At 37.9% G+C, this 23829-nt stretch overlaps 1 protein-coding gene across 7 annotated transcripts in view; it reads right to left on the reverse strand.

Annotated features, from left to right (window-relative positions):
• tp63 (tumor protein p63) overlaps positions 1–23829 on the reverse strand; it is an 81464-nt gene that overhangs the window by 50194 nt on the left and 7441 nt on the right. For 3 of the 7 annotated variants that reach the window (XM_088078069.1, XM_088078075.1, XM_088078070.1), the window contains 3 exons: positions 14954–15089; positions 3867–3993; positions 3433–3550 (listed from right to left, as the gene is read on the reverse strand). In XM_088078069.1, the coding sequence (XP_087934195.1) occupies positions 3433–3485 (53 nt within the window). In that variant the 5' untranslated portion in view covers positions 3486–3550; positions 3867–3993; positions 14954–15089. Of the gene's footprint in view, positions 1–3432; positions 3551–3860; positions 3994–14953; positions 15090–23829 lie in introns of all 7 variants that reach the window. The other 4 variants (XM_088078073.1, XM_088078074.1, XM_088078072.1 and 1 more) reach the window with 3 other exon arrangements.

The raw sequence follows: 23829 nt of genomic DNA on the forward strand, positions 1-23829 counted from the left end.
CTCCCCCTCATCTGTCAGCCCCGGCTGGAAGAGGGACATGACTGCAAAACAATAGAAAGCCCCCAAGTTTCTCCTCCTCTTAGCCCCCTTTACTTTTATAGAAGTGAAACAGTCCGAAGTCAAATCCTCTGGGGCAAAAGGACAGGCACAAATTCCTCTGAGGTTTGGAATGCAAAGAAAACAAGAGTGGAGGACAAAATTAGTGGACCAAAAAGATAACTTGATACATGAAAGCTGAGCAAAATCTAAAGAGCAACGACAGAGAAAGAGATTAAAGCACCACTGATAGCAGGTGTCATCTGAAAGCATCATGTAGTAAGTTTTAAACATGCAGCGGTACAGTAATCGAGGTCTAATAAAGTAATTATTGTAAACCGCACAGGGTGAACTCTGATCAAAGCAACAAACGTGAAGCACAATAATGATTTTTAAACTTTGTCAAAAAACTCATCTGTCAAGACAATGTGTTAAAACACTTGCAACTGCTTTTATAAAGTGTAAATATGTATAATATGCGTCTCCTATGTTTGAACTGTACATGGTATTTTTGTGCACAAGTTTCTCTTGAAAAAGAGAGTAATATCTCAATAAAACTACCTGTTTAAATAAAGGATCAAATAAATTAAAATAAACTCAGTGCACACAGTACGTTGTGCACCAAATAATATGTAACATCACTTATTATATGAACACAAGATGACCTAAAAAGACATGAAAATACTTCACATTATACATTTAAATGTACTTTTGCATTTTGCCTTCACACACTCTCATTCATGCTACATAAACATACACTCACACATCTACGCAAATCTAAATACACATAGGTCCATACACCCTCAGTAGATTTTTAAAAAAAAAATCTATTATTTATTTTATTCTAATTGTACTTTACTGATCCTATGTCTACTTGTTCTTATTTTTTTGTAGAATTCACTATTTGTTTTTTTAATTAATTTTGAGGTGAGATTGTCTCATAGGCCTCGAGGGGTTTTCTACTATTTTGTTGTGCAAAATAAATAAATACAAATAAATAACAGTGACTGACGCAGTAAACTCAGCACAGCTTGTTAGCAGTGATATAATCATGTGAGCCAGACAGAAGTTAGTGTAGATGGAAGCTGTAATTCTGAATACCAGGAAAAAAGGTTTTTTTATTTCAACTGTATTGATTTTTAAATAATTTGAAAACTACATGTGCAGCTCGTGAACTCAATAATTAAAGATTGACAGTGATTAGATTTGCAGTGATGCAGTGAAGCAGCAAAACCTCCTGTGTTAATTAAACAGATCATCTGTGTTTATTAAGTTAATTTATACTAAATAAGAGATGTTCTGTATGCATATTTATCTACGCTGAACAAAAACGTTTATTTTTGCTCCCATTTTTTAATCTTTCAAATTTCAATGTAAGAATAAAAAATATATTTACTGAGTGGATGAAAAACGACATTAACTTAACTGTGTGAAAAATGTGAGAAGTAATAAAAATGTTTAAAGTTTTATTCAGTATAGATAGAGAGCTTGTAAGTGCTAAAATATATATGATATATTGATCATACTGGTTGATGCGTTGTTTTAAAATTTATGCGATGCCAGCAGTCGACATCTATGTATATAATTTTTATTTAAAGGTTTTTTATGTAAGTTCGGAGAGGAATAATTCATTACTGAGTCTCATTCACAGGTCAGACGTCAAATACCGACGCTTTGGGTTTGTGGTGCGACGACCAACCCAAAGTGTCAATATTTGACGACCTGAGGATGAGACTCAATAATCAACCACCTTTCTCCAGATTTACACACAACACCTGTGGTTTCTGACACATAATTATTGGGTTTTTTTTATTTCAATGTATCAGTAAACCATGATCTGCAAGAGGTGAAAAACTCGATTACACTAATTTTTAATAAAAGTGATTTTAAGTGAGCTAAAGATAATGTTTATGGAGAAAATATAAACTATTTTCAGACAGTTAAACGTGCACCGAGTCAGTTTGGTCAGGATCGTTATTACTGTCCCTCAAAGTTGAACATAACAGGACGGTTAATGCAGAATGTGTTTGGTCACCTGCTGTAATAAATAAACTACCAATAAAACTAATTAATTCATTATGTCAGATGCCAAAGAAGCAACATAATGCTCTGACATCATGTTTTATTTATGGTTTTATAGAGCAAAATATACAAGCTTCAGTACGTTAGTGGAGATTCTCAGTCGTCCAGGTCATAATAACTCTGTTAGAACTGCAGAAAACTTTTGGATTAGAGGTGAAATGTCTTCAAGAAACTCAAACAACTCCAGTTATCTACGACCAGCACTCTGAACAACAGTCAGTATTAAGGTGTATCTAATAAAATGGTAAAAATCTGTCATTCTGGATTAACCCCTTGAAACCTGGAACAACATCAGTCTTTTGGGCTATGCTGAGATTCCTTCCACAAGCTATTTAACCCTTTAAACCCATGCAAATAGGTTAAATAAATTCGAAATATGAGGAAAAAGACCATGAGCAACTTGGCAATGAAATGTTACCCTAATTGCATGGAATTTGTTAAAGGTGACGAAAAAAATGACCTGAAAATTAATTTAAAAAACAAAAATAAATAAATAGGAAAATTAAAAACTTCTAGGGAAAAATGCCAAGACAACTATAATATATATTTATTAGAACTATATATTTAAAATTAGGTTACAGAAAAAAATAAATTCAAGAAAAATTAAGGTTATTTTTTTCTAAATTTTTAATATTTTTTGGTTTGTTTGTTTTTTTTTATTTATTTTTATTTGTGTTTTTTTCTTGTTACTTTTAATTTTTTTTTTCACTAATTAACTGTTATTTTTGGACCATGTCTTGTTAAGTTGCTCATTGCTTTCCACCCATGTTTTTGAAAGAAGTCAAACAAATTTTGCTCAGGTTTTACAGGGTTAAAACAGACATCTTTTGAATTACAACATGCATTTGCACTGAAAAGGCCAGAAGTCATCTTCAGTTAGGATCACAAGAAGCAACCGCGATGTCATGTAATCTGTCTGCCACTTCGGCCCTTTACACATGCATTGTTGCCATAAGTATGCCACACTTATAAATATATCGGGGCAGAGCAGCAGCTGAGGATCCAGGCAGACACAACTGTTTTCAGGTCGCTTCGGACCTCCAGACTGTGACAGTCTGTCTGTCAGTCCGAGTCTCACAAAGACTCAAAATAAGTCAGGTATTGATACTGAATTTGCTCTGTTCACAACTTAATTTAAGGGTAATTATAATGTAAAAGATCATATCTGAATACAATATTTGTACCACGTGTTAAATCTATGCAATATGTTAACAAAGATACTGCTTCAGGATTTATTTTAAAAAAAGTTAAGTCACATGGCCTCAGATAAACCATAATATTAAGGAAAATCATTTTATACATGTTCGTACTTACCGGTGAAAGGGAAACTCTGGGTAACACTGCACAGCTGCGTAAGGTGAATTCATGTTGTCATGCCAAACTTCACTTTGCCAAAATCTTCAAACTGTCATAGAGGCACGTGTATCAGCTGCTGTGCACGAGAATAAATACAACAAATGAAAACAAATAAATAGACATAAATAAAGGCCTGGATTAAAGTGCCTGGGGCTACAGTGCAGAGTGGAGAACGTTTGAGAGATGAATTTGAATTTAGATATTTTTTCTTTAGACTGGCCTACAAATAGGAGGGGCCTGTGTCAGCTCTCTGACCAATCCCCAGCTACAGTTGTACAAGATATCACTCACTCTCAGTTGCTAGGATATAGATATCAAGCAACTACATTTGACCCCGCACCTCCCACCCAACAAACATATTATAGCCACGATCCTGAAAAGCTCACCCCTACCCGACTCCGACATGTGTTTCTCTGGCCAGTTATGATATTTCCACCCAGATTCCCCTGTGGTTTTGTGGGTTGAAGGCGCGTCGGTTGCGTCACGCTTCTCAGCGCGGCTCAGGAGGCTTCGAGCAGGCTGTAAAAATGAAACAAACACACTCTGAATGGCACATTTCTTCCTCGTCATAACACATTACAAAGTTCAAAAATGACAACTTGATTCATTCTCAGTGGGAGGATCTTGTAAATTTGTTTTTTATTTTTTATTTTTATTTAGGACATCTTTTGCACGTCAGTCCGTCCTGGAAGAGTCCGTCCTCATTCGCTCTTCCTGAGGTTTTTACCATTTTTTCCCCTTGTTACAGGGTTTTTTGGGGGAGTTTTTCCTCAGTCGAGGACAGAGGGGCGTCGTCTGCTGTAAAGCCCTCTGAGGCAAACTGAGATTTGTGATAATGGGCTTTTTGAATAAAATTTACTTGACTTGACTTAAATTAGAGAGAACTAGAAACCAAGTTCATATCTTTAAAGAAATTTGGGCAAAATGGGCGACATATAAAACGTGCAATATCTCTAATGACTCTCCCATCAGATGTGGTAACTAAGATAATGTAATATGATAATGAGAGTACTGATATCTTTCTTTTGTACTCAGGAAAGTGAGTATGAATGTATGGATGCACACTCGCATGTGTTCCTGTATGTGTGTATGTGTGTATGTGTGTGTTTATGGTTTCTGTTGACGTGTTGACCAAATGTAATTCTCTGACTTAAATATATTAGGTTTTAGTAAATTATATCTTATGGAATATAAGCTACATAACCTGTTAAATGATTTCATAAAAACTTAAATATATGTACCAGTTATTATTTTTACTACTACTTCTATTATTTATTTGTTTGTTAATTATTTATTTTATATTATATGTTTTGTCTTTCTTTATTTTTTTAAATTGCTGGTGTTTTTGTTTTTAATTTTTTTTTCCATTATGATCGGTAAATCCACTTGTATTATGTCATATAAGTTCCTAAAATGCAAAAAAAAAGATGACAATAAACTTCAAACAAGAAGAAAATGAATATATTACTTATTGAAAATAATATAATAGGTATTAGTAAATTAGAACTTATGGAATGTAAGTTATGTAACCTGTTGAATTATTTCGTTTAAACTTACATATAAACTGTTAGCTGCAGCAGTTATATTATTAATAAAAACAATAATAATAATAATAACAATACTACTACTACTACTAATAATAATAGTTATTTTCCAATACTTTTTTATTGTATGTTTTGTTTTGTCTTTTTTTTTTTTTTAGCTTTCTGTATTTCTTTAATTTCCTGTTTTTTTTCTATTATGAATGGAAAATAGTAAAGTGTTATTGTATCTTTCTTAAAAAGCAAAAAAAGACAAGAAAAAAAGACTGACACGTTGATACTAATTCAGCAAAAGTACAGAGTGAAGCAACAAAAATCAGCCAAATATCTGATTAAAAGAAAGTGAGATGTCTGATGAGATGTCGGAGCAGGTAAAGACGACCATAAACGTCAGACGAGAGGGAAATGATCCTCCTGTATCCCCTTTAAGCTCGAGCGGCGATAAACAGACACCAGACATAAAGTACTGCGGTGTGAAAATCCTTTACAGTAGCCTACATAAAATGCTATTTAAGCACACACGCATATATCGTAGCAGCTACAACATCAGACTCTTCCTCTCAGTTAAGCAGTGTGACACTGTAAACCTAGAGGTGTTTTTTCGGAGATGAACTGCAGATGATTCAGGAGGCTAAAATAAAAGGAAGGGTCACAGCGGGGGGAATGATAATAAATAGATGTGGTGTATCCAGGGAACACAAACCTCTAAGCTGCCCTCTTGTACTTTTAATAAAGACTTACAGTCTCTCTCTCTGCGCTCTGACTGACAGCTGCGCACCTGCAGACACCGATACGACGCGCTGTGCGCCCACCTGGTGACGCTGCGCTCACAGCTGCTATTTTAAACATACCAATATACGAGTGTTACCTCTCAGACAAGACCTGGCATTAAAACTGCCACAATACGCCAATCACTCAGTAAACAAGCATCAAGTCGTACACCAATTTTCTTTATATTTTAAGGGTTCATAATAAATATAAAGTTTTTTTCTCACGATGAATGAGATCTGGGGTTCTGAATTGTTGATTAAACGTCACATGATGCTATTGGGCCTATAAGACTTAAATTAGGAAAGAGACATCTGGAAATCAGTGGATAAAGTTTTTGAGCGTAACCCCCGTGGAATGACTCGATTCGATTGATTTGATCCAGTCGGTCTCGTAACATTCCCAAAGTCCCAAAGAGCCGAACATCTGAATAACTAAATAGACATTCAACTTAGTGAAGGGTTAAACTGGAAGTTCTCTGTTCGGTTTTTGCTCTGTAGGCAAAACGACGTGGATGCAGAGCAAAAGCAGAGCGTGTTTACAGCTGGATGCAAGTTCAAAGTTCGCTCCGGGCAGCACGACAGATGTGATGGATGTGAAGAAATGAACGTGAAAACGTGCATTTCTCAGCCATCGCGTCTTGTTGGTGAAGGTTAAACTGGAAGTATTTCACGTCTTCACATCTATCACGCAAAAATTTTCAACTTGAGCGAGAATTTCGTCTGTGTTGCGATGGCCTATCAGCATTAAGATTTAATAGAGATTCTCCTGATAATAATAATTATGATAAAAACTATATTTATATAGCTATATTTTAAAAACAGCTGTTTACAAAGTGCTTTGAAAGACGAAGCAGGAAACAATAAAAACAGACACAAACATGCCAAACAGAGAAAGGTGTAGGACAGTCAAAAAGGCCAGAACAAAATGCATATACAAAAGGTCAACAAGAATAAAGCAATTTTTTAAAAAGTTTTTAGAAAATATAAAAGTAAATGCAAAAAAAAAGGTTATCTAAAAAGTTTAGATTACTAGGATCCAGAAATAAAGAATAAAAAAATCACAGTCTGTGGACACACGGAGCGTCTGTCATTATTTGTCCTCTACTTTTAATTCTGTCATTGCTCAACACTTGTGTTCAATAGGTTTGTGTTTGTTAGGCTCTCTATTGTGGTATCGCCAACTATATATCCCGTTTCTGCAGGGTTTTTTTTTTTTTAAAGGTACTATATAAATAAATTATTCAGGACGTGCTAAGTCGAGTGTGAAGTTCCTCTTTCTTCTCAAACGGCCTGTTTTGCAGGAATTTGGTTATAAGCTAAAATACTGGACAAATTAAATTGTTGACCAGATGATGACACTCAAGATGCAATCAGTCCTGAGGGATTACCAAAGTGATTTTTAGTCCATAATACTGAATTTAGGGGGACGGGAAATAGCAATTCAGACAATACTGAAGACATTTTAAAAAACAGAAAAAAAGAAGAAACCTCGTGGAGGAGGATCATCAAAGTCATTAGGATTCATCCTCTGGAAACTATGAAAGTACCAAAAAACTCAGGTCGATTCCTCCATAAGTTAAGAATTTTTAAGTCTGTAACGAAATGAAGCGGATGACCAGTGTAATTGTAATTTTGACTTCTTTATGAGACACACAACCTCCCACCGCCTCACCAAAATGTCAGAATTCAGTTCCTTGTATTTCAACCACATTGAGACATCCTTCCTTCTGTCTCCTCATCAAGATTCTATTTCGTTTGTATTTTGAACTGTGATGAGTTTAACTCTCACCTTTGTTAGGAGGCCGAGGGGTGTGTTTCTCACACCTTAGGGCGTCGGTCCTTTGTATTTCAACCACGTGAGACATCCTTCCCTTCTGTCTCCTCATCAAGATTCAAATTCGTGAACTAATAGCATTGACAGAGGCATGCAAACTGGCAAGTAACAAAACTGTGACTATTTACACTGACTCAAGATATGCATTTGGCGTTTGTGCATGATTTTGGCACACTGTGGAAACACAGGTAATTCTTAAAATCTGACAGAAAACCTATTCTCCATCATGACAAAGTCACAGCTCTCTTAGATGCCATTTTGCTCCCAAAATCAATCGCTGTTTGTAAATGCCTTGCTCATACTAACAACTCAGATTCTGTTTCTCTAGGAAATGCAAGAGCTGATGCCGCAGCAAAGAAAGCTGCACTCCAACTCATGCGCCCTAATGCTGTGTTTGTTTCACTACCTATCTCTATTCCTAGCTCTCTCTTACAGCAATACAATCTTTTGCCACACCACAAGAGAAGATGCTGTGGAGACGCTGTGGTGCCTCACAAACAGACGAAGTGTGGCGAGGACCAGATAACAAACCCTGCCTGCCCAAACATTTCTTCCCTCACTTTGCAAAATTGACACATGGGTTGGACCATGTGTCAAAACGGGGGATGTTAGATGCAGTAACTCAACACTGATTCACCAGAAGTTTTTCTTCATGCTAGAAGTTCTGTCACTCATGTGGTTGTAACGCATAACGCAGGTAAAACCAAACCAATCACACACGCTGCTCACCCACCACCAGAAAGACCATTTGAACATTTGATGATGGACTTCATAGAACTGTCACCAGCAGAAGGGAAGAAATACTGCTTAGTGATGGTTGATATGTGGTCAAAATGGGATGAAGCTTTTTCCAGCAAAGCACCAAAGCAGCCAAGTGGTAGCAAAGCCCTGTTAACGGAGATTATTCCCAGATGGGGAATATCAACCAAACTGAGTAGCGATAACGGCTCACACTTTATCAATTCTACATGATAACCCAAGTCAGTAAATTTCTTTCCATTGACCTCAGACAACATTGTGCATATCATCCGCCAGTGGAGGTGCTGTTTAACGAGAAAATGGCACTCTAAAATCAAAATTAGCAAAGTGTTGTGAGGAAACGGGATTGTCATGGACAAAAGCTCTGCCGATCGTTTTAACGCACATGAGAATGAGAAAAGATCCAGAGTCCCTTTGAAATTCTTTTTGGCAGACCTCCATCCCTAGGAGTGGAACCTGTAACCAGGCCACTCCCCTCCACTGGCCTATGTGAGGATGACATGTTAGAATATTGCAAAAACTTATCTTCCCTTCTCTCTCAAATCTCTCAACAGGTGAAATCCGCTTTCCACCTCCAGCTTCCACATCGCCTCCATAACTCCCCAACCTGGTGACTGGGTGATGATAAAGGACCCAAGAAGGAAGCACTTTGGCATTCCAGACGCTGGCGAGGTCCATTCCAGATACTCCTGACAACGCACACTGCCGTAAAGATCGCTGAGAGAGCAACGTGGGTCCACGCCAGCCACTGCAGCGCGACGATGAACGAGCACCACAAAGGACGAGACGAGGGACAACTCTGAGAAACTCAACAGACACCACCTAGACGTGCAAGACCAGCAGCACAAAAACCCTTCTCCTTCTTCATCTAACGACTGCCATGATGATACATTTTAAAATCCATGTGAATTAATGTGTCGGATAATCAAGTTGTAGTAATTTTGGAGTTGTGTTTATTTTATTTTTTTCCATTTTGTTTTATTGTTTTTCTTGATTTTGTATGATTAATCAATAATCAAAAGGGAGGAATTGTAATTGTAATTTTGACTTCTTTGTGAGACACACAACCTCCCACCGCCTCACCAAAATGTCAGAATTCAGTTCCTTTGTATTTCAACCACGTGAGACATCCTTCCCTTCTGTCTCCTCATCAAGATTCAAATTCGTTCGTATTTTGAACTGTGATGAGTTTAACTCCACACCTTTGATAAGAGACCGAGGGGTGTTTTCTCCACAAGCATAAATGTCCAGTTTTCCCCATGCTGGGTCTTTCTTCATCCTGACCGCTCACATGTTGATTGACCTTTTCTTTGGTAAAGGAAATAAAACCTTGTCGGGCCGACAGAAGTCTCGATTTCATTCTTCACCAGCAAAAGCAGCAGAGAATTTCCACCACACCAGCAGCGACATCGATAAAGCCATTTTAAAGGAAACTAATGACCTAACTTTTTAGTTTGGCTTAACTGAACTTTTATTTGATTTTATATTTTATTCATCTATTTTTTATTTTTCTAATACATTTTGATCTGTTTCAAAGTTTTAATATTTCAAATATCATTTTAACGTATTTACTAACGAGTATTTACTTATTTTACTTTGTGCTGTGATCTTGTCATTTGCCTCTTATCTACACTGTGTGAAGTCTGCTTGTAAGAAAAGTGTCTGATTGATTGATTGATTGACTGATAGTGCAATCATGAGTAAAAGTACATTTTTACTAATGTGATGATAAATGTGTGTAAATAGGTTCACCACACTGTTGTTCCTTGCTTTGGCTGACACACACAGACACACACAGACACACAGACACACACACACACACACTCTAATAATAAAAAATCACTATTAGTCACTCAAGAAAATTTCTGACAGAAAAAGTTGCTATATGAACAAAAAAAACCAAACAGAAGCTGGACATCAAACCTTGATGCAGACTGCTGTTACCATGTGAACTCAAAGTGTCGCTGCGACTGTCTGCCCGTCTGAGCAGCTTTTCTCCAAGGTCACTGCTGTAAATATCAGTTGTTGTTAGTCAGCCTTTAACACCTGGACCAGCAGCAGTTTTCCTGTGCTGCTTTCAGACGCTTTTCACAAGTATTTAAACCTTTGAAACGTGAGCAAAATTGTTTGATTTCTTCTAAAAACACGAGAAAAAGGCAATAAGCAATGCAGCATTAAATGTCCCACAAATTGCACACAAAAAAAAGAGGAAAAGGTGAAAAGAAAGTCACCAAAAAAACTAAAGAAAATCATTAGAAAATGTGCAAATATAAGAGAAAATATCAAGAAAACTATAAAAAAAAATCTAAAGTAATATATTTAAAATTAGGTAATAGATTTTTTTTTTTTTTTAAAAATTATAATTATCATTTTATTTTAGCACCTTTTTCAGGAGATTTCCTATTTTTGCTATTTATTTTACTTTTCTTTTTTTATTGGTTAATTTGAAGTCATTTTCTTTTAACTTCTTACTAATTTATTGCTAATATTTGAGTCATTTCGTGTCAAGTTCCTTTTTTCATGTTTTGAAAAAAAAAAAAATCAAGCCAATTTGCTCAGGTTTCAAGGGGTTAAATAAAGTTTGAGTGGAAAAACAAACTCACATAATCTCAAAACTCTCTTGTAAAAGTGCCGGGAGATTATTATGTTATTGATACGTCAAATTGTCTCTAATAAACCTTTTTACGCGCAGCTTTAACCATGTCCCCCTCTCAACATAACAAGGACAAACTGACCTCAAAGTGTCATTAAATCTGATATTTACAGCGACATGTGAGACCCTTACATCATTAATTACTCTGAGCCTCAGCCGTTGTTGGGAACCCGTCACCGAACCCCGTATTACTTCATTTGACATGTATGTGTGTTTATGAGTTGGCAGCTACGTCAGCGACAGCTCGGGTGCTGTCATCAGTAGGAGTGCACACAATGTCTAATGAGGTTATTATTCTCATAACGCTAACGCTAAGCTCGACTTAATCTGCAGTATCTGCAGGCAAAACCAAAGATGGCAACCAGCCCGTGTGGCTGTGCAGCCCAATATCTGCTTAATTCGTTTTGGTGTGTTCATTGTCCTGAAGGCATTACGAGGGCCCGTTCACACGGTCTTATTAATGTCTAGAGTTTACATACGGGATGCCAGAGAGCAGTTGGTGGAGCAGCTGATGAAGTAGCTGCGACGTTTGCTGCGCTACGGAGAGATGTGTTATCAGTGTCAGTCACAGACACCGGCCACACTGCAGCCAATCACTCTCACACAGCGAGGGGGTTATGTGGGCATACTTGTGTGCGTCTGTGTGTATATTCCAGTTGGTGACTAATGCAGGGGAAATCCAGATGAGTCAAAACTGCCAGTGTCCGGTGCAGTGTCTGGGCCCTGATAATTTACAGCCTATGCACTAAACTGCCCAGCAACTTGGCATTGTTCACAACAGCCCTATAGGGAAACCTCAATTTTCACTCTATACACCCGGACCGACATCAGTTTTTTTTTGTATTAGATTTATATTGTAGTATTTGCAAGGATTTAAACCTTTGATACATGAGCAAATTAGGGTTTTTTTTTCAAAAACATAGGAAAAGACGGCAATTAGCAACATAGCACGAAATGTACCGCAAATTTATTTATTTTCAAAAAAACGAGAAGAGAGAGAATCGTTCAAAAATTAGCATAAAGGAAAATAATTTAAAAAACAATTTAATTATTACAATCATATATTAGGCTACAGAAAGAAAATATATCTTATGTTATTTATTATTTATAATTCAATTATTATTCCCATTTATTATTTTATTTTACGTTTTTCATGTCATTTCCTGTCTTTCTTTACTAATGTCAGGTCATTTGCTTGTAACTAACGTCAAGTTAATGTTGGAGTCAGTTCTTGTTAAGTTGCTTTCCACGATCTAAGGAAGTATCAAGAGAACTACATTTTTTATTATTATATATTTATTTATATTTATATATATTTAATTATATATTTTTAAGTTTGTTTTTTTTTTATTTAAATCATTTTCTCTTTTTTTAATGTACCTGTTTTGTTTTGTTATTTAAATTTTTTTGTAACTTTTTAACAAATATCGTGCTAATGTTTGGGTCATTTCATCTTTGTCTTTCATGTTTTTTTTAAAGAAATCAGTTTGTTCAGTGGAACAAAATGAATCAAAACTTATTTCAAACCTTTCATATAAATTCAGGAGCACAGAATATTTTCCACCTCACACATCCAGTCCTGCACTTCCATAAGGTAAAGAGCCATAAACTAGTGTGAGTTTTCCCATGTGACCAGCCTGACCTGTATTTCTCTTCCCCTGAATCACTTTTTGCGGTAATTTTCAGGCTCCCAGACAATTATAAATGCTTTCCCACGGTGTGATTCAACTTTGTGTTTTGTGTCTTTTGTCACAGTGACTTCTACACCTGATTTCAGGCTGTTGTCGCGTTGGGAAAATCTGTCTTGCCTGCAGCAACAAAAAGGCAGCGAGCCAGTGTTTAATAATGCTTCCAGTAAAACTCGCTTCAGTTGGAACCGGATTTGTTTGTTAGGTGCTTCTACGCCACATGAGTAATTATGGGAACTAATTTGTTATGATGGATCTGATGAAAGAAAAGGGGATTAAAATAAAGAAATCAAGATGCCAAAAATTTTTTTTAGAGACATCAATCTATTGTAGAATTATTCAGTCTACATTAAAGTAGCATTTATTATTTGTTTAATATTTAAATATTTAATATTCAAATTTATGTTATGGCAAAAAAATCCTATATATATTTTTAAATTATCTACACTTTTTTTGGGCCATATTGTTTGTTTTTGTTTTGTACGTGCTTATTTTTAGTTGATTTTCTTGTAACGCTTTACTAATTTCCTGCTGTTTTTGAGCAACTTTTTGGGGTAAGTTGCTCATTGCCTTCTCCTTGTGGTTTTTAAAGAAATCAAATTTGCTCATGTTTCAGCGGGTTAAGTTTAAATATTACAGATTCAAATCAATTTAAGAAAAAGTCAGAGCAAAGTGTGATCATTTATTGTTTTTGGCTGCCTGTTAAGTTAAATGTCACTTACTCCCATCTGCTCCTCACACTTAAGCATTCACCAACTACAGCGAAACACTTTCAGTAAACACAATCAAAGCTTTCCTTCAACCAGTCGCAGATCTGGGAGGCAGACGACAACCAGTGAACCACAAACCATCAATCACAGCTAATCCAACACTAAACCTGACTCTGCTGCCTTTTGATGTCAGTCAGCATCACTCAGAGCGCGGCGTTAGCAATGATTGATATAATTTCACATCCACAGAGGAGAAATGAACCGAAACAAATGATTGTGATACTCATGTTGTCCACATAAACCATCACAGTGGTTCTCACACTCTTTTCAATATGTTCAGTATGTTCCCAAATATTTTTTCAGCAGAGTACCCTGTGAGGAGCGCAGTTTTGGTCGAGACACACAGTGAACAAATGTGATATTTGGGGTATTTGACAGTTTACTGCAGCCAACGATTGCACTGAAAACTGGAATACTGAATGTAAAATATGATGTGTCAAACTTACATTTACATTTATTGAACTAATTGCAATATAATTATTTTAGGAATTATTATAAACATAAACAAGACTGCAATTTTTTAAGTGAACATTTAAAAAAAAGGAAAGAAAAAGTCATGTACTACTTACAGTACTCTAAAGTACCCTCAGGGTACCTGTACCCTCACCTGACTGCACTAAAATAACAACCCACCTGCCAAAACAATGCTGGCATTGTACATTTCTCTAAAACACTGATATGTAACATTTGTATATTATAACTCCTGACTAAGTCACATATTTAATGGCTATTTTATTTTGTACTCAATGTATGAAAATAACAGAACAACTTATGAACTGTACAATTAGCCCAAATGGTGAATGCAATAACTGCAGAGGATTTGAGTGATTTTTGATTAATTTTGGAGAAATTATTTTCTTTTTATTTCTGTTTTGCATCAGAAATGAGTTTCATATTTTTAGGAACTTTTTATAGGACTGTATTTATTATGCATTTTTATTTTTTATTATTGTTATTATTATACCATACATATTTCATAGAGATGTTTTAATGTTTTCTTCTTCCTAATGCTTGAACATTGTCCTTTTAGCACTATGGTTTTGTTAACTGCATACTTTTCAATTGCAGTAGAAGACTATATTGCAGATTTTTCAAAAAAGGTTGATATCTAAATAAAATATCTAATATAAGTTTTTTGGTTTTTTTTTTTTAAGATCATTTTTGGGGGGCATTTTTCACTTTATTGATAGGAAAGCCCAAGGGAGACAGGACATGTGGCAGGGGAATATCTTGAACGATAATTTAAAATTTAAAAAATAAATTACTTTTGTCTTCTTTTAGGAAATGAATTTGGTGACCTCTAATAGGAGTCTGGGCCGGCAGGCTGGGAACCAGTGATGTAGCAGATATGTTAAAAGTTTACTTTTCTTTATGTTTCAGCAATGTTGTGACTAATATGTGGTTGTGTTTAGGTACAAAAAACACTTAATAGTTAAAAAAAGATCATGTTTTAGTTTAAAATACCTGATTCTGGGGGCACAATCGCTGCTGGAAACATAGACGATTTCTCGCTACAGATCACCTGCTTCTGTTGTTGGTCTCAAACGGCTCGGCAGTCGTGTCGCCCACGTGTCACACCGTCCACCGTCTCCTCCACCTGCTGATGACAAAATCAGATCAAACACTACGTCACTGTAGAAATGTCAATATGACACGTATGAAACGTACAAATGTAACGTATCTATGCTTTCCAGAAACATAAAATGCCAGCAGGGCTTAAAATAAATTAACGAGTGCTTCAGCTTGCTGCTAAATCTCGTTCATTAGCGAGCTAAAGATAAAATGTAACTGAACCATTAACACCAGAGATAAATGACACGAAGCTCAACTGAAAATGCTCGCTGCTACTGAACATGTTGCTCTGCTTCTCTAATCATTTCTGGGCGAACATTTATCAGGCTCGGATGGTGATCGTCTTCTCAAACGAGGGCAGGCATTAAAGAGGAAATCGTCTGAACTCAGGAGCAGGGGCGATGATATTTTACCCTGAAAGAGCAGGTGTTCCCGGGACCTGCTTCAGCACTTCTGTGAGGTAACACAATCTTTCATATTCTAACTTTCAGAAATATAGTCCATGATGTAAAAGTTGTGGAGCGATGTTTAGCAAACCACACGGCCCGTCTCCTGGCAACAGGTTGACAAGTGTGATTGGTCTGCCCCTCAACCCATTAAAAAGCATGTATGCGTAGGACATAATGATGCCTGGGGGCGGCTCAGAGACACATTACCCCCCCGATCCATGAGCTTACACTCGTCCACATGTAATCTAAGCGAGGGGTTGAAGTGTCCTTTGTCACTGGATATGCTTTAAAAATAAAACACGCTGTCCATGTTCTGGGATGCTTGAATGAAAGTGGATATTTCAGAGGCATTTCTTAGAGTCTCTGATGAGTAGATGGATATAGTTCATCTGTAACATACCGGAGCCGTCAGACAATTACATGCCGGAACAAAAAAAAAATCCCCAAATACCAAAAAAAACTGGGACATTTTCTCTTTTGTATGGAAGAAAACAAGTATTCACACAATTCTCTGGGCTTAACAGAAGAACGGCTCGTTTTTATTGGTGCTGATTTCATTGTTAAATTACCATCATGAGTCACGGTCAATAAAACAGCACGACCTTCAACATTAACCCTTTAAAACCTGAGCAAATTGGCCAGGTTCCTCTTAAGTACACAAATAAAGGTAATGAGCGACTTTACAAAAAATCAGCCAAAAGTTACAAAGAAATTAGTAAAAGTTAGAGAATAATTTCCTGGAAAAATAAACAAACAAACAAAAAAAAAAGAATAAAACAAACAAAGAAATGAATGGAATATATAAAATTGATTGGTGGGTATGAAATTATTTTAACAAGATAAGATAAATTTATAATATGTATTTAAAAAACCCTACCTTTGCTACCTTTATAGCAAAAGTAAAAGTATTCATATAAATGATTTTAAAAATATATTTTGTTTTTGTTTTTTTTAAATCTGGGCATTTTTCTTATCTTTATATATTTTCTTTTTCTCCTTTTTCTATTTTTCTTTTTCAGCTTGTATTTTTTAAAAATGTTTTACTATTTTCTTGCAATTTGGGGGACATTTCTTGCCAAGTTGTTTATTGCTTTTTTTCCATGTTTTCTAAATAAATCAAACCGAACAAATCCTAATAAATCAATCATCATCATCAAATTTGCTCTCGTTTCAAAGGTTCAAATGCTTGTGGAAGGCGTCTGAATGCAGCACAAGAAAGCTGATGTCGACGCAGGCTTTCAAAGGGTTAAACAATGACTTTGATTTTATTAGTTGTTGTGGTCTGTTTACTCGCCGACCTATTTTACTCCTATGTACAGGAGGTGACGTCAGCTCAACTGAAGACCCGTGTAATCCTTTTTTGCTAATTGATAGGCTCAGAGAATTTACACTGCGATGACCGCATGTGAAAGATGATCCGGGGGGGCGGGAGGCAACGGGACGGGAATGTTTGCAGTGTCAGGTAGACCAGGTTCCAACGGGATAACGTCACAAGTCAATCTCTGCGAGGGTTTTTGATTGTGCATCTGTTGAGGTGTCATGGCGTGGCTGTTTGAGCTCGTGTGAAACAGACATAGAGACGCACTAGTTGCGCTCTTCTTATAGCTGTACATGATGTCTCTGTTTGCAGAAGGCCTTCGCAGCAGGTGATGTGTTTCAGGATCCGGATGCTGATCGAGGCCAACGGACCTCCACATCTGATAAGTTCATAAGTGGCATTATTTAAGCGGCGGTGTCGGTGTCAACCTCTCGCTTTACATCACATAACGAAAGCGGAGTGTGAGTCACTTGGCAGGCTGTCTGAGTGACACCTGGCTCAGCACTAACGCAGAACTCAAACACCTCCAGTTAGTCATTAACCCTTTCTGCTCCCTACAAACAACTCACAGCGCTAATAAAGAAACTTCAACAAAAGATAACATGACTGTCTTGATTTTTGGGTTAATCACTGTATTTTTTCAAATGTTTATTCTGTAATGTAATAAAAGGTATATATGAAATCAGGGAAAAAACAACGATGCTGGTCAAGTACTTTAAAAAAAGTAAGTAATAATGCAAAATAGCAAAAAGTTATTTTACTTTGACCTCTTTACCATTGCTGTTATTCTCTGTTGCTGCTCCTAATGTTACCACTCTGCTTTTGTCCACTAACATGCAATCTGTTTTGCTGTCTAACATTTCCCCAATTCCATGTGAACGCAGCTTTAGTTATCAGTGAGATAAATGCACCCGTTTGTTTCGAGGCGCATACTTCGACCTCGTACCTACTGTGGCACAACGGTGCATCATTTGAAGCTTTATATCTTATTTAAAGGGGACTTATTACGCGTTTCCTTATTTTCTGACACATAAATAATGTTACAGTGTCGGAAGAAGATTGATACCACTCTCATGTCCGACGCTAAACCTGAAACTAGAGACAGCAACCGGCTTAAAGCTGAAACCATGTGCAGAAAATAAAAGTCTACTGGAAACCACATTGCAAAGGAATCCCACCAGCCACAAAACAGCAATCCACAACTTAAAGGCCCAGAAACCACAAACCAACATCAAAGAACTAGTGGCAACAAAGTCCTACTGTTGAGTCACCTCACGTTGCGTGTTTCTCACCCACAAAGTTGCCCTTGAACACATGTCACAGACTATAGCAAACAGCCAACTACGTATGTACTGTGACTGCGTGAGAGGAAACAACTCTCCACGTTATCAGCAGGTGGCGCTGTCGTGTGTTGCAAAGCCATTTGAGGGTAATTGTGATTTGTGATATTTGACACCGGGGTCCGTTAAGCAGCGCTAAAACTTCATTCCAAGTTAGTCTGCACTGCAGTTTAAAAGAGAGACTGAATAAGTAAGAGATAGGTTCCTGCTGCTGTCTACTGTTTATCTGTCCTCCGAAAACACCCCAAACACACGCACGCAGTCTGACAGAAAGACAGACTCGTCTGCTGCAGCGGTGTGTTCACTGGCAGTGGGAATGCAGTTTATCGCCTACATTTATTAGGTTTATCCGCGTTTGAAAAACCTGTGCACACGCGCTAATTTGGGCGGGAAAGGGGTATTACTGGCATAACTTAAGAGAAATGGGCTTTTTAAAAGTCACAAACGGTCCTGTAATGAAAGATTTGGGATGTTTGATTTTTTTGACTGGCACTGCAAAAACAACAAATCTCAACATTATACTTCAGGCAAAATCAGACCAAGGGAAAGTGGACAAGAGAACAAAAATGGTGTCCAGTGACCTGATGAAAATTTAAGTAAAATGTTTATCTCATTCAGATTCGCACATTATCCAAAATACTAACCAACAATCAAACAAAGTCACAAAACGCATGAAAAATCAAAGTTTATCATGTTATCAAGGAACACTACGTGTTCCCGTGTGTGTGAAATACATTGTTGTTGGCTTCTCTGTTTGTTTTTTTTTTTTGTAACTCAAGAAGTCAGTATTAACCAAGCAGGAAAATAACAGGTCTGAAAAACAAATCTGTTCCTTAAGACTGCAGCGGGCTGGCTGAGAGGGTTGCAGGACAGGTTTTGTTGAGCCTCGGGGGCCTCTGGTTGGATCCCGTTCGGCTCCTGCACTCAGTCTCTCCTCACTCGGCTCCTACAGTACAGCTTGTGACTGCTGCACCAGGCACATAAACCATTTAAAATATGTGTAATCCTGACAGACGCTCATATGCAGCCGAGTTAAGTGATCCCAAAAGAACTTGGTGCCACACTGAGAAAAAAAAAAACCCACCTGATGACATCTCTGAACTCTCATTGCTAAAACAAACACGAGTAGATTGTGAGCTTAGATATGTCCAATGTTTTTGGGAAGCGACACATGATATGCATTGTTGGATTGTAAGGTCCATTATTCACCTGGATTTCTCAGGAAAAAAAGGTGGAAGGGTGGAAAATCTGATGAATATGTCATCAGTCAGCTTTTCCATGTAATCTACAGACGCCAAATTACTCCTTTTCAGCCCCACCCCATTCTGACACAGCCAAGTAACTGCTCAGTTGCAACACACACACACACACACACACACACACAGCTGATCCAACACTCTCAGGTGGACGGCAGCAAGAGCGAAGGATGGGAAAGAGATCAACCATGGGGTGAACTCGGACAAATAGTTCAAGTGCCAAACTTACTGTAAGGTGATTCTGTGAAGGCACTGCCATAGTATGCAACACACACACACACACACACACACACACACACACACACACACACACACACACACGAAGGCGTCATCACACCTCTTCTCCCTCTGTCAGTATTCGTCACAGAGAGTCATCGCACAAAGAAAAGAGGCTTATCTTTCACCATGCGAGGCCTTTCAAAACACCACACTGTCCCGCTTATCAAAACAATTTTAAAAGGGGTTGAACAGATTTCAGCAATGCCAGGAAGCACAGAAATGTAACTTAAGTCGTTTCGGGCTCGGTTCAAATCGCACTGAACTGAGCGGGGAGCGTCTGTGACCAATCTGCACTCTGCGCCAGAGTCAGAACCGTGTACACCCGCCGCACAACAGGAAATGCCACAGCCATGTCGATGGCACCCGGTGCCTCGTGGTCGACTGAAGACTGCAGGAATGTAAACTCTGTCCGCACACAGACATCACAGCCGTCAGCGCTGTCTGACCAACGGGAAGGCGTCACAGTGCCACCAGCAGGTTCAGGAACAAAAGGACAAAAGAAAAAACTCTGCACTGCAAAGAATATTTCACCCATCGTTTACTCACCCTATTATTCCTAGAGTTCATGGAGAAATATGCTTATTTCTTTCTTTTCTTCACAGTGAACAAAGAATCCAAAAACTGAGAAAATTCTTGATCAATTGAAGTAAAGTTTGCTGCGTTTAACAGCAAAAACATATCAAAACATCTGTGACCTGCTCTGCAGTTTTCTCTCATAGAGCCTGAGACATATTTTACATTTTTATTATTCTGTTAAAATGATGAGGTTTTTAATTATATCTGTCTTGTTTTTGTACTCTAAATATTAGGCAAAATACATCACATTACAGAATGACTGTCACCGAGCCAAGGTTTGCAGAAAATCACATTATATTTAGAAATGAGCCACTGAGACATCTGACTGCTTTGATAGAGCTCACCACATCTGTTCCCCAACTCTCACACACCTCCTGCAGAAGTACTGAGCATAAAATAATGAAATTATTATTATTAAAAATAATAATAATAATAGCTCCTTTTAAAACAGAGTTTACAAAGTGCTTTGACAAACAAAGCAGAAATGGGAAACATAGATGACGATACAACAACGGAAAACCAAACAGTCCGACTAAGGAAACAAGAAGAAACTAGAGTTTGGATAAAATTAAAAGCAGAGGACGAATAATGTGAATGATGCATTAGACTGCGTAAATGAGACTCGGATTATACTGCACAAGTTGTGAGTTTGTAAACTAAAGTTTTGATACAGTTTTACTTTTCCTAAAAAGTGTGGACCCCTATGACTACAAATCACATTTTTGGATTATTTGTTTGCATGTTGAAAAAAAAAAACTCAACATAATATGGGTTGAGTAATTGATACACGAATGATCATTTTGTTCGTGATGTATTCCTTAAAAAGTCCCGTTCCTGTGCAGGAACTCCGTGTCCAGGACCATCCAAAGAGCTCTGGAGACGTTATTTATCACCGTGTGCGTCTGGTACATCTCCAGCTGTGACTTTCTTTAAGTGAAACACAGGCTGCATCTCATCGGTACGTGCCTTCAGATTTAATAAATCAGACCCCCTGAAGGCTGCGGCCATGTGAGCCGTGACAAACGAATTCTGGTTTGCGCCTCCTATGAGCTGCGTGTTGAGAAAATATTTACTGTGCATGTAAAGTACGTCCAGGGGACGGCCGGCTCATGCCCACTGAAGGTTAGCAACGGTGGACATCTGGTGAAATTGTAGCCCACAGCTGTCGCCAGCCTGACATCTCCTTGCTCTCAAATTTATCTCCCGCCACCGAGACATCTGCGTACGACATGCCGGCCATATCGAGGACATATTTGCAAACTGTGAGGAGGTTGCTGGGGACACAGTGGCTGACACAAGAAGCCCCGGGGCTGCTGCTGCTGCTGCTGCTGCTGCGGGGCGGAGGGGGTCAGAGGGAAGGAGAGCCGGGGCACACACTTAGCGTCAAGACATCACATTCTTCCCTCCTGTGCTGGAGGTCAGGCTCGGGGACAGTTGGAGGAGGGCTGGTCTTTAACCGCGGCTCAGACTGACATCTTAACCTCCCTCATAAACTGCTCCACTTGCTGAGGAAACAGGCCCTTGAGGCAGAGATGGCCGCAGCTCAGACCGGTGTGATTAACATTCTTAGAGGATAATAACACTGTTTTGACATATGGCTCATGGCTGGTATGTTTTCACGCTGATGGTTCGGTTTGTGCTTCGAAAGATTTTTGGTTGTCGTGGGCTGACTGAAGGATGTCAGAAAATGTGCCTTAAAAAATCAATAAAGCATATCAATAGTGGAAGAAGTGAAGACATCAATTATGTCAGTAAAAGTAGAAATATAAAAATAATCTTGAGAAGGTTTGCTCCCAGGAAATGTTTTGTTCCTTTCGCTCAATGTACTCCTTCAAAATAAAGCTGTGGATATGTCTTTTTATGGAACAGCACAACCAGCCAATCTGAAGGTCAATAAACTGCCAAATACCAAAGGTCTTAACCAGGGGTCCTTGAGGGAGTTTTAGGGGTTCCCCAGAAAAATAGGGAAAAGTTTAACCCTTTGACACCTGAGCAAATTGGCTTGATTTCTTTCAAAAACAAGGGAAATTACAAGTTCCTTCTCACAAGAAAAAAAAAGAGAAAAAATGCTAAAAATGAGAAACCCAACAAAATAACAAATAAATGTATCGATTAAATAGTTCATTATCTTCTAATAGTTACTGTGTCTCTCTTTTAAAACTAATTTTTAGGTCCTTTTCCTTTCTAAATTTCTTGCAATTTGTAGTACATCTCTTGCCAGGTTGTTCATTGCCTTTTAGCCATGTTTTCATAAAAACTCAGATGTAAATGCATGTGAAAGGTGTCTTAATGCAGCACAAGAAAACTGATGTCATTCCAGGTTCAAAGGGTTAACTTTTAAATTTAGTATAGAGCAGTGATTACCTACAGGTCCAGTCATGCGGTCCAGATTTCTCCTTCGGCATTATTTCACAGGTCCACACGTTTGATAAATTTAAACATAAATTGAGTTTTATCTCACAGAATCTAAACAAACAGAAACCACACTTCAAAATAAAAGCTCTGTGCCAGAAATTCACTGTACTTAAATATAAAAACTGTGTTTTTCACAAACTTGACCTGTTCACAAGTCACTCAATCCAGAATGGACCTGCAACCCACAATTTGGGAACCACTGGTACAGAGTGACCCGGTGATAAGTCCTAAAATCTGGTAATGAGTAAGCACTTTTGTACTCTCAGTCAGTGGGTTTTTTGGACGGGATTTTGGTTAGAAGCCTGAAATGAGGTCTGTGGTTAACACAAACTGAAGAGACTTTCACGTTTTGTTCCATGACGTAAAATATGTCAGTAAATGCCCCACTGTGACTTCTGAAGATCTTATGTGTCTTAAAAAAGGCGTCTGCCGGCAAGTGACTAAATGAGACTACAGAAGGTCATCATGTCGAACGCGGCGTACAGCCTCGCTGTGTTGGCGACATAAGGTCATGTGACTACTTTTTACTTCATTATCTGAATAAAACATGTAAGTATCATAAACGTCTTGTTCCCATAGGCCTTGTGATGAAAGAACCAGCGCGATGCTACAATCTCACATGACCCATCATCTTTAAGGCTGAATATAAATGTTAAATACTTCAACAGCAAAAAGCTAAAGAATTATCAACAACAACAATTATTCTACTTTTACTAATAATCAGCAAACATCTCGTAATGAGATCGCTTCAGCTGCAATAGAGCTTAAAGTGAATGTTGGCCAGGGGCAAAACGTTCAAACTTCATACCCCCTACTTTTGTCCGCCTTGCTCAGATCACACTCATCTCCAAACTCAACATTCATTTTCATCTCAACCACACACCTGTAGAGATTCATGACTGCATATTGCACAGCTGGGATGTTATCGCGTTGACAAACGTCCGCCAAAATACACATGGTAGTTCCCACGGCAACTACTATCACCAGGACCACGTTTTGCCATGACACACACACACACGAACACTCCAGGTGAAAACAACGCCAACCGTTGCAGCTGGTTATGAAAGGAGTGGCAGCGGCTCTTTTAGGCAAACATTTCCCAAACATCAATGTTATGTTTGTTTAAAGAGAGAAA

Source organism: Plectropomus leopardus, chromosome 5 (genome assembly GCF_026936395.1).
Source record: "Plectropomus leopardus strain MGB_pleo_1.0 chromosome 5, ASM2693639v1, whole genome shotgun sequence".
Lineage (NCBI taxonomy): Eukaryota > Metazoa > Chordata > Actinopteri > Perciformes > Serranidae > Plectropomus > Plectropomus leopardus.